A 12285-nucleotide genomic window follows, 5' to 3' on the forward strand; every position below is an offset into this window, starting at 1 on the left:
AGAAACAAATAACTCACATGGTTACCATCCAGCCACCCTCAGATCTGACCAAAGACTGCAAACCTTCACATAAAAAACAGTAAATCTTTAATCAGCAATCCTCAGTGTTCCCGAGGAGTTTGGGCATCACTCTGGACATCACACATAGAAGCTCTGTTTGATCTAACTTTCAGAGCTCTGTACGGATGCTGAAGGTTTGAAAACACATGGACTTTATTCCACATGTTGAGTTATTGAGGCACTCAACCAAGAGGAGATACACTTGGTTTGTGGAAATAATGCCAGTGGCTTTTCATCCAGAAAACATCTCACAAATTAGACATTCTGGAGGAAATTGTTTTTATGCTTTAAGAGTGATACAAATAACATAAAATAATACTTACAATAAAGGAAACACATAAAAGAAATCAGACTAATCAATATTTTAGTGTCTTTCAGTCACTAGGCTCACTTCAGGCTCTGACTTACCTTCATTCGGCTTTTGATACTTTCCAACTAGCACCCTTTAATCACAGACTTGATTTAAATGCAGAAAAGAATTATTGTATAAGTATAATTATGGTTTTCTCCACACTGACCATCCTGCAATTAAAACTTTAAATGGCATCAGCCTTATTCCTGCTGAGTCCAACAAAAACATGGAGCTTTGTATTAGTTCAGTCAGGCCGTGAAGTCGGTGCCAGCCCACATCAGTCAGTGGCTCAGCTGACACCTTTCTACACATCTCACTGGCAAATCTGAATTAGGGTGTGCTATTTAGCTTGTTTCTTGAACATGGTTACGGTGTATCTGCGAGCCACTTTGCAACCCACACTTCCATTTCCTCCTTTCATGGCTGTATCTGCCTGAATCAGTGTTCTGCACTGGCTCTCGCTGTGGCTTCCCATGCCAAATATGAATCACTGCAGACACACATAGCAATCTTTTGTCTATAGCGGCCCTGGCTAAAGCAGGAATTTAGCTCAAGAGCTACAACAGCAGACTTTCATTTGAGATTTATATCCAACATCTGGCTGAGAAAGTTAAAAATTAAACTTCTTGGATTGAATAAAAGGATGTCTGTCTTCTCCAACCTTTTAAGGTATTGTTAAGTCAGCCGTCATGTCTCTCCTCAACTATGAAGATATTCTGTATGGTCATGCAGCCTAAACAAGACTCCAGCACCCAACCCCTCCATGCCATAGTCCAATTTATAAAGATCTGCTGTTTATCATGAAAGCTGTCACTTAAGCCTTCCAGTAAACCAGTAAATATACATTTACTGTTGTGAAACAGGACTCCATCATTCCTTTAGAGAGTTTAAAACTATTATGGAATCCTGTGATCTTTGTAATAATGTATTGTTTATACTGTTTTTCTTTTCAGGTATAAGTAGGGTGACTATATCCCAACAAACTAAATGTGGGGCAAGCACTGTGTTTGTGTGAGACAAGATGGGACACGTCGACACTCCTAAGAGATATGAAATAAAAATTCAGAATGTGTGAATTTTATTTCACAGTTATTTCCTCTGCTCTTCTGCCTGGTAGCAGGCTTCTTTTTAGCTTTCAGTTTGGAGGTATCCATAAATTGGCATACCTTTTTTATTTTAACAATATCTGCTCATTTTAGCAGTTTTTTTTTATCCAAATATGACCCATATACCGTGTCACTACACACTGCATTTTCCTCCTATGCAAAATTTAAAAGTGACTCAAGCAAGAAAAGGAGAAAAAAAACTCTCAGCATATGTCATTACTTTTTCATTTGTGTGAGCTTTCATTATATTCAGCAATAACAATATGTTTTATTCAGCTCTGCAGAGGTTTTGACTTTTTGGTCCCTTTAACTTTCCCTGATGATGAGTACGCCATTAGACAGGCTGACCTTCTTCTGACTTGAATAAAAAGCCTTTCTTTCATATGCAGTGAGTAAAAGCCAGGCGTGAGGAATGTGCGTGTCCTGCAGAATCAGTCGAAAATGTGCAACATTGACTCAAAATGTGGGACAGATAGAAAAAGACTCAATGTTGCACAGTCTCTCACAAAGAGGGATATTTGATCAGCCTAGGTACAAGTTGTCTCAATGAGATCGTCTGATCAAATGAAATTTGAACTAATATAAAGGCAAAGTATTCAATTAAAATGTCTTCATATTGAACAGCTAAGTTTTTTTTAATGGAAAATAATAATTTTAAATTCATACAAAGGCTTTTTCATTTAGAAACCACTCGTTATTTCTAAATGCTCCAAACACTGATATGAAATAGTTCGCATTTCACAGTAGAAGTGTTTTTATGGTTACAAACACCCTTTTGTTTTGTTGCACAACCTGTTAAACCACGTATCTGTTTCTCTCTTTTAGGAGGCGGATTTTGACGAGCTCATAAACTGTAAATCCCAGCATGCCTTTGCACAACCTAACATGATAACTGAATATACCTGAAACGTCCTACCTGTGCGTCATCGCGACGTTACGCAAGTCGATTGTGTTTTTGTAGGCTACAATTAAAGTAAGTGTTAACAGCTGAAAAGTAAAGAGAAATTAGGTCTATAATGTAGTAAGTGGAGTTTTTTAATTACGTCACGCCTATTTTATTTTTCATGAACAGGTGAAATACACAGAGTAACAGCAGCACTTCAGCACGTCGCTTCGCAGGAAGTCCAAAGGATTTCCATCTGGGTTGCGGGCAGCAGGGGGCGGAGGTAGTGTTTTTCTTTTTTTGGATGAGTTGGGGTCTTTGCCAAGGCGGCAGGACAGAGTTTGAACTGCTGCGGCGGAAAGCGGCCGAGCAGATTTGCGGTTTCTCTCTTTTTGTTTTTTAACGCCCAGGACAGGCGCTGAAACCTGACGCTAACTGGGGGGAAAGCGCTTGTGGCTGTGCGTAAAATCAGTTTTGTCTCGAAAGTTTGAAATAACTCTTGGAAGTTTGAAGAAGGTTGTTTTGGCAATGGCCTGGACTTTTTTCTTTGCCGAGGTAACTCCTCTTTTCGCTCTGCCGGTTTAGTTTTGGAGTAGAGTCAGAGCCCGAACTCGGAATATGCAGCTTGTAGAAAGAAAGTCGGACTGATCCCAGGTTGGATTGCCCTGCTTTTGTTTTCTCTCTGGCCGGGCTCGTGGAGGAGATGCGCGCTCAGGATGGGACTGTGCCTCGGTACCGAAGTTACAGAAGAGCAGAAGAAGGCGAGGATACACAGCGCCAAGATAGACAGAGAACTTTACGAATCTGCCAAGCGGGAGATGAACGTGGTTAAAATACTCATTCTTGGTGAGACTGACAGCTTTAAATGAACCCAGCTGTTGATGATTTTAGTTTAAAATAACTCAGATATTCCATGTAAACTTTAATTTTTGAAGCACAAATCCTACTTTGACACCACACTTTGATTTTATAGATAACTTTTACAAATAAAGCCCGATCACAGTTGAACACACAGTAAAACAAGTTTTAAAACACTTTTTTAACCATCTCACGTTCTCCTACAGGTGCAGCAGAGAGCGGCAAAAGCACTTTGGTGAAACAGATGAAAATCATCCACAGTAATGGCTTCACCAAGCAAGAGCTGTGCACCTTCAAGGTGAGAAACACTCTCACGCTCACCCTGCCTGTGTTTTTATCAGTTTATTAGCATATAGTGCTTCCACTAAGCTCTTGTAGAGAATCTAAACAAATGCATGACTTCAAAAGATCAGTATCACGTGTGGGGTTAGAGCATGGGTGTCATCTATAAGGCCCGAGGACCAGAACCTGGAACGGCAAAAACTCAAATCCGGCCCGCTGGACAGTTTTGCAAACATGATAGAGGGCATAAAATGTAAGTTTTACAGCTTTTCCTGCTGATAAAGACCTCTCCAGTGATTCATACCACAGCACAGACGTTAAGTAAAAGAGAAATGATTAAATGGCAGAAAAGTTCCCTTTTTTCACTTTCTACTATAGAAATCTTGGTTAAAAAAATTTCATCAATCATAAAAAACTTTGCTTATACACACAGGCCACTGTGGGCAGTGAGCTACCAAAAACGTTTCTGTAATTTTATGCATTTATCATCTAGAAAAAATGAGATGTACTTTCATATTATTTAATTAATTAAAAAAGCCATTGCTCTTCCTTATTCTATATTAAAATATCTCAGGAATTAAGTATGTAGTTAAACATCTTTGCAATGACAAAAGGGGGAGTTTCATTCGTCCAGCTCACTTAAGATGAAAGTGGTCTGTATGTGGCCCTCAATGTAAAATGAGTTTTTCATCCCTGATTTGGAGTCTAGTTTCCTTTCAGGTAATAACATGACTTCGACAAAGAGCTGAGATTATGCTGCAGACACAGGAATGCATTTCAGTTTGTTTTTTTTTTTAATGATTAGAGAAGAGATAGAGATGAGATGGAAAATGAAAGCAAAGCCTGGTTTTCCTGCAGGGGGGGAGATATCTCATGATACCCAGGATCAGGCACAAGTTGGTATGCAGTGATTTGGCTCACATCTGCTCTTCCTTCTGTTTGTGTGAGAGTGACTGAAAGCCAAATTCCTCTGTTGTACTAGAGGTTGGGATGGGGAGGGGAGAATGGAAACGGTTCAACACACACACACAGTTTTTTCTCCCATTAGCTTGTTTTTAATGAGGGCTTATCCTCTTTGACCTCTTCTCTTATTGTTTTTCCTGATTTTTACTTTGCTGTACTTTGCCCTTCTCATTCTCTTGCTTCTCCTTGCTGTGTTTAATGATGTGATGACAGGAAGGGTCTTCATCATGCTTCAGTTACCTGTTCTGTCTCCCAGCAATAACAGTCCTGTCAGTGGAAAAGTCTGACAGTCAAACCTCTTTTTAGATTGTGAAACAGACCACGAAGCTGAAAAGAAAGTTAGGAGGCTGGAGTTTTTCTTGAACCAGTGCTGACTATAGTATTCATTTAAAATAAGTTAACCGGATGTCTGGATAGAAGTGTGTGTGTGTGTGTGTGTGTGTGTGTGTGTGTGTGTGTGTGTGTGTGTGTGTGTGTGTGTGTGTGTGTTGGAGAGGGGAGGGGCGTCCCCTTGATTTGCAATAACTTCGGGAGCAGTTAATTGGCCAGGATCAGCTACTGTCCACTAATGCTTTATGGCCACAGACTGTATATAAAAGATGGACATGGCTAGGGTTTTTGGGGGGGTTTTTGGGCTCAGAAGTGACCGTGTCTTAGCTATAGAGAAATGTGTCTTCATGCTAGCTTGTAAACTTGCTTTGTAATGCTGTAAAGTTGGGGATTTTTAATGTGGGAGTCTTTGTTTTGGGAATTTACCTCAAGTGGCCACTTGAGGAAATGCAGTTTTTTGGGTTTTTTAAATTTTACTTTTATCAAAACACAGAAAGGAGAAGAGAGTCAAGAAACTGACTGTGAGTCTGCAGAGGTACTGTCTGCCTGACAGGGCTTTGTATGTTCACACAGACAGAATACCAACAGTACAGTTGGTTTAATGTAGGTATACATTAATGAGGCTAATCCATATACTATGCTTCATTCAATTTTTATTTTATTTTTGGCAGGTACAATCCTCCATACATCATTTTTTGTTTCATAAATACATATTTGATTTCAGCGTTACTTTGCATACATGCTTCAACACATTTTGAGTTCCAGTTGCACCTCTCTTTTGTCACTGCCGGTGTCAGTTGGGTTTGGTTTTGTTCTCAGGTGACGCCCTTATTTTAAAGTGGAAAAATGACACCAACCCACAATCCTGCTCTTCCGCCCCCCTCCCTTCCCCTGTCGTCCCAGCCTCCCACAGCAAACAAAAACACGCCCTCTTCTCTCTCACACACATGCACAAAAATACACAGATGAGCTCATCGCTCTTTCACCTATTGTTTCACATGTGTTTGTGTTTATCTCTGACACATTGCCCTCTATTTGGAATAAGAGTCCGTGCTTCCATCAGTACAGTAGTAAACACCTCAACCCTGCCTTGACCTGAACAGATTATCCCTGCTCCACTTTGTTTTTTCTCTGATGAAATATCATCTGAAGCAAAAGCCAGAAAGGCATTAAGAAAACATTCCTACATTTCTCTGCGTGGCTCTTAGGTTTGGGTTGTGTTAGGACCATGACAGGACAGCCTGTTTAGAAGTAATAAGTGGAGGAAAGGTAGGACGTGGGCTCCTCTTTGTTTCATCCCTCTTTTATTTGCAGCCCAAGGCCGTGGTGTGGTTTTTACTTTGGACATGCCGACGGGCAGACATTTTTTCCTTTTGTTCCCTTCCAGTGCACACAGCTCTGTTTTTCTGTGTGTGTGTGTGTGTGTGTGTGGGTGCACTGTTGATGTAGTAGTTTTTATCAACTGAATTCGTATTTTTGAGCCTGTAATCTCGTCTGTTGACTCAGGTGTTTCACTAAGAACCTTTGTCAAGGACAAGTTGCTGGAGAAATGCAATAAATCTTTGAGCTTTTTCCTCAAATGTGACTACAAAGCCTGCAAGCAGACTCATGCTACACTCTTATACTTAGTTACTCATTGTTAAAAGAAAAGTTGGTAGTTAATGATTAAATATCAGGCCGCTGCCAGTTAAGTCACATTCTTTGTCGTGGTTTGCTCTGACACGAGACATGTGCTAATGGCTGTTAATTTTCTGTGCTCAGTGAGCTGATCCAAACGCCGAGCTGGACCAGGACAATAGTTCAGTGTAACTGGACGGATTTAGCGATTATGTTGTTGTAATGGGACTCATAATGTCTTTGCTGACGCACAGTGCAACACAAAGTTTCCGTAATACTTTGAACTGCTGAATCTAGCTGGAAACAGAGGTTCAAAAGGTGTAACAGGCTCTGTGGATTTCTATCTGGTGGACTTCCTTTCAAAAGGACACACAGACACACACACTGGTAAAAACAAGGTGTCACTTTACTCCTTGAGAGGTGAGGTAAAGCTGATAATGAGTTCAGATTACCATACAGTGACTCCTGTAGGCTGCAGGGTATGTGCTCTGTACTGATTGGTCAAATGCTCTGAAATGGTTAACAGTTATCACTTGAAAAGACAATGAGATATAGTGATATCTGCACACAAAGCACAGATGTCTCCAAAGGTGTTCATCACCATTGCTGGTGAAGCATCTCTGTATATTGGCATGATCAAAGAGAGATGCAGATAATGCATGAAAACAAGTTACCAGAGGCAAATCTGCAGATGCCTGCAAAATGGTGAAATTTGCTTTTAGGAGGAAGCCACCGCCTGGATTTAACCAAGCAAATGGGGATGAGCCTTAAACTGTATAAAAACTTTAGTCACTGGTATGTTTAAGTTGGTGACAGGTTATTTAACCCAAACTGGTGCAGTGAGTGGCTTCTCATTTCCTAAACTAAAGACAATATGTAGGAAGATGAAAAAAGAGCTTCTCTCTTTCAGAAGGGTTAAATAATTGGCATCAAGCAAAGAACTGTGGAAGTGACTCAAAATTCTTTATTGGGTTAACATCTGTCCCTCCATCCATCCATCCATCCATGTATGTCATGGGGCAGCAGTCTGAGCAGAGAACACTCAACATTTGTGAAAAGCTACTTTTACCCTTTTGAAAAATGTCATTTATGGTCTGTTTGGCCTGTGAACATTGATGGGTTTTCACCTACAAAATCCCTCCTTAGCTTTTCTTCCAAAATCCCAACTGCATGTTATTAGTCTTGGATAATCTATGTGCTCATCGAATGCTGATTGGTTGACGAGTGGAGCAAGATATGGAACTAAATGGGAGAAGTGTGAAAAAAGAATCATCAAAGATAAACAACACAGCATGAAAAGCAGAAGCGGCGAATACTTTTGTTTTTTAAACACCTGGTTTCACTTCAGCTTGCTGATGGACCAACAGCAGCACAGGCACGAGTAGCCCACATAATACAGTATCACATAATTTCTACACTGCCTCTGTCAACAACAAATACTCTCCGCAGATAGACGGGCGGTCCGTGGGTGCCTTAGCGCTACCTGTGCTCAAGCATAAAGCAACCAAAATAGTGACTTCATGGAGCACGAGAGGTTGTTTTCACACATGGATTGGTCACCACAGAGCCCAGACCCCACTGAGAATCTTTGGGTTGGAAAAGACTTTACACAGTGGACTGACTCCCATCATCAATACAAGAGTCTCGGTGAAAAAATTGTGCAACTTTGGGTGGAACTAAATGCTGTCACATTGCACAAGTTCACTTAAAGGATGCCACAGTGAGCATCCTGCTACTCTTCTTCTCCTCTGTAAGTGCTAAACTAGAATAAGCTGAGTCAGGGAGGACGAACTGGGAAACAATTGATAAAGACAACAAAGGTGGAGAGGGGGAAGTGAGGAAGCACAACTGAATCACTACCCTGAGACGAGCTGTAAAGATAGAAGCATGAACTGTGACGCCTCTATAGTAAATGCTTCCATTGTCTTTATGAAGCTTTGATCACTTTAATTCAACTTGAAATATGAGAGTTCACCTTCCTCACTAAGCTGCATGTGTGTGTACTCCTGAACTTCTAAAAATATATCGATTGTGTTGCATTTTTCTTGCTTTTCAAACTAAGAGCACTGATTTTTGGAGTCCTGCATTATTTGCATTCATGTTTACTTGCTAGCGGCTCTTTTTCTCGGCATCTGCTTATTTCAGTTCATTCATTTAGCTCCAGCTTCTTCAAAGTGAGTGTCAGTCGGTGCAGATCAGTCACAGGTGTTTGATTTGGTTTGTTAGGCTGGTGCAGAGAGAGAGTGTGTAGGTGCTGCTGACTGAATCGAGAAGTATTTCAAACTCAGATCTGAATAAACATTTTTCAAATTTTTTTGTGAAAGTCCACAAAACATAAAAGCATAATTCGCACAAACATAACTGTATTTCTTGTATCTTTATGACCACATGTGTTGTGCAACTGTTTTTATTCTGAAAGCGTCTACACACCCACACACATGCTTTCACTTACGCTACCTGGTTAAACCCAATCCTTGCTGGAGTCACTTGTGAGGTCAGATGCGAGAGTAAAGGCATGTTATCGATGAACAGATTCAATCTGTTTTTGCTGTTTTTAAATCTAAATAATTTAAAACAAAATGAAACTTTGTCTGTCTTTTAACCAGTGACCCTGGTAAAAAATCTGGTGAAAATCATCAAATACAAGTATAAGCAATATGTCTGAGAGCTTTTTAAAGCCAATTATCTGCCAGACTTGTCACTTCCATTTGTTTTTGTGGCCTTGATCCGTTACTTTGATGAAGCCCACAATGCTGAAACAATAACCTGTTTGTTCTCATGGGAAAGTAAACTAGTGTAACTGAGATTTGTGAACTATTTCCCTGAAGTTTCATATTAGTGCTACATTTTACCTTTGAGCTACTCCATCTCCGAGAACCTGAGAACTCTGCTTCAGCTCAGTTTCAGCCCGGAGCAAACACAAAGTCCTCATTGCTACTTTGTGTATGTTGCAAAATGCTGAAAGTGGTAAACATTGAAGATGATCTCCAGCTTCGCGACAATAAATATACCTGTGAAAAATTTGAAAATGCCAATAAAGACATCTATTGTCTAAAGGAAGACACGCAGTGCTGTGAAAATTATTTGCCCCGTCCTGATTTCTTGTTTTCTCACATACTTGTTACATATTTAAGCATTTCTCCTATTCTGACGCTGCCTACCTTTCCTAATAGCTTACAGCTTTATACCCCTCGTCACACATTGACTTCTACTGCCGATCAGTCCTCTGAATCTCCCTTCCCCTCAGCTTTTCTTTTAGCCTCTTCATGTTAGCTTCAATCATTAACATCGTCCTTTTATCAACAGTTCTGGTTGTTATCTTTAATCATTTATATTTATGTTTTAATTTTTTTTTTTTTTAAACTATGTCCTTTGTTGTGTTTTAATTATCCCAGTTATTTTACTGATTGTCATGCAACACTTTGCTCAATGTTTGTTGTGCTTAAATCTACCTACACTGCTGTGAAAAATTATTGGCGTCTTTGCTGATTTCTTATGTTTTGCTAATTTGTCGTACATATAGATACTAGCGTAAATGGGCTATAAGTGGGCCCCGGACCATCACACTACTGCCACCATATTTGGCTGTTGGTGTGATTTTCTTTTTATGAAATGCTGTTAGTTTTATGTCAGATACAATAGGATCCAAATTTTCCAAAAATTTCAGCTTTTTGGGGAAATATTCATTAGTCCACAGAATATGTCCACAAAAGGTTTTGTGAACCATCAGGATGTTTTCTGTGAGATGAGACTTTGTCCTTTTTCGAGCTCTCCCATTGATGCCATTTTTGCCCTGTCACTTTCTTATTGTCGAAACATTTATCCTGACTTTAACTGAGGAAAGTCAAGCCTGCAGTTCTTTAGATCCCAGACTGACTTCTTGAGTTTCTTTAGATACATGATGTTTTTCTTTTTAAGATATTTTAGCCTACTTCACTTTATCAGACAGGTTATATTTAAGTGATTTCTTGATCCACATGTCTGGTGACAAACATTACTTTTATTTATTATTAAAAAAAACTTTTAATGGGCACTTTTGGCTGCTCCCTTGTCACAAGTGGTTGCCACAACTGGTACCGACTGGGTTAGGAATGCTATTTGGTGTGTCTCTAGTTGGAATTGAACCGGTGACCTTTCACTTGGCAAGTGAATGCAAAGTGTGAATCTTTGCCTTTTAATAAGCATTAGTAACCTCGATATTTACCCGCACGTCCAGTTTTCAGTCTAAACTAAAGATAATCCGGCTCCTTTGTCATCTTTCCAATAGGGACACAAGGATGTTGTACCAATGGGACAACCAGTTCTTTTTCTTCCTTTTACAGATTTAACAAAGAAGCTTGGTGAGTTTTAAGATTTCTTGTGTAACCATGCCGTATTACACGTCACTGTAACTGCCTGGTCAAAACAACCCCTCGACTCCGGTTATGGAATATCGCAGATGAAGGCTGGTTGTCTTCTTGTTGTTTGCTTGTGTGCAGCTGTTATCTGTATCTGGATAGAAACAGAAGATGTGCTGTTGTTGTCATTTGAAGATTTTATCGCTTGAAGCTTTGCAAGCGCCCTTGTACCATACGGGCCATAGAAAAAGGTCATGGTTTGGCTTAAAATAAAACAGCTGCCACTTCTTTTAAAGCTCAGTTTTCTTGGTTGCCAGGGTTACACATCTCCACTGAAGGGTCTGAATAACATACGTCCTGCAGTTTAATGTCCGTAAACGTAAACAAATGGATTTCTTTTTTTGTGAATATTTCAGATTTTGCTCTGACACAGGGTTGAATACACAGGCCACAGAAAAGTTGTTTGGCAATAACGGATAACTGAGGTTTCTCGTGTGACATCATGTGGAGTTGCTCAAGAGTTGTCTATCATATTGGAAGTGATGCAAGCGCTCGTTGCTACAGAAAAACATGTATTTCCTGACTGGTTGGCAGTGGTTTCTGGAGGCTGCTGGCTCCTGCTGGGTGAAATGGTTGCATCAAAGGTGATTGCTTTGGTTACTAGCAGATTGCCACAGCTGCCTGTAGTTTTTTATGTGCAAATACTTTGTAACTACTAGCCAAGCTTGGAAATGGAGAAGAGTTGTGCTCTTTGGAATATTTGAAATATTTTGGCTGCAGGGCAGAGGCACAACTTTCACTTTGAAGTCGAACTGTCTCCATTTCTCGTTTGCGTTCACGCTTTTCACAGTTTCACTAGAGCTCGGAAAGAAGCTGGACAGTGTTTGCAGACGAGTCTTTCACTTCCACTACAGCAATATGCCAGCGACCAAAGCAATCCCATAGTGGTTTTTACCAGCTGGCAGGGGGAATAGTGGTTGCTGTGACTGACCCGTCTCTAGGCTTGTGTGACTTGAGCCTACATTGTTATCACAGTTGTCACACCTCCAAAATAGGTAACCACTTAATATCACATAGTTAGTGGTCTCGTGTCTGTAAAACCTCAGTCTCTTAAAGTGCACATGTATCCATATAGAGGGCACATATAGACACTATTTGTACACTACTCTGCCCAGTGCAGGCGTGAATTTCCACTTCGAATGACCCCCATGAGCCAATGAATCTCGAAAGACTCATAAATATTAAAATTATAGTAATTATTGGAAATATAATCAAGTTTATATAAACTCTGTTAAACCTTTTGAGCTTTGGACAAACAACAGCATGCTGTCTATTGTGCCATACAGGTTTGAAATCAGAAGTGACTGCAGATGAAGTATATATTAACATATAAACATGTGATGTTGTTTTAATTGAAATTTCTTCTTCATAAACATTTCTTTTCTGAATAATATAAGCTGTGTATAATTCAAATCAGCTGCCACTCTCGGTCTTCTC

At 40.0% G+C, this 12285-nt stretch overlaps 1 protein-coding gene across 1 annotated transcript in view; it reads left to right on the forward strand.

The window, feature by feature from the left end:
- Positions 1–2703: 2703 nt before the first annotated feature.
- The window catches only part of gnav1 (guanine nucleotide binding protein (G protein) alpha v1), a 35065-nt gene continuing 25483 nt past the window's right edge, over positions 2704–12285 (forward strand). The window contains exons 1-2 of the mRNA XM_026170155.2: positions 2704–3247; positions 3466–3557. Of these exons, the coding sequence (XP_026025940.1) occupies positions 3118–3247; positions 3466–3557 (222 nt within the window). The 5' untranslated portion in view covers positions 2704–3117. The remainder of the gene's footprint in view (positions 3248–3465; positions 3558–12285) is intronic.

Source organism: Astatotilapia calliptera, chromosome 6, assembly GCF_964374335.1.
Source record: "Astatotilapia calliptera chromosome 6, fAstCal68.1, whole genome shotgun sequence".
Classification (NCBI taxonomy): Eukaryota; Metazoa; Chordata; class Actinopteri; order Cichliformes; family Cichlidae; genus Astatotilapia; species Astatotilapia calliptera.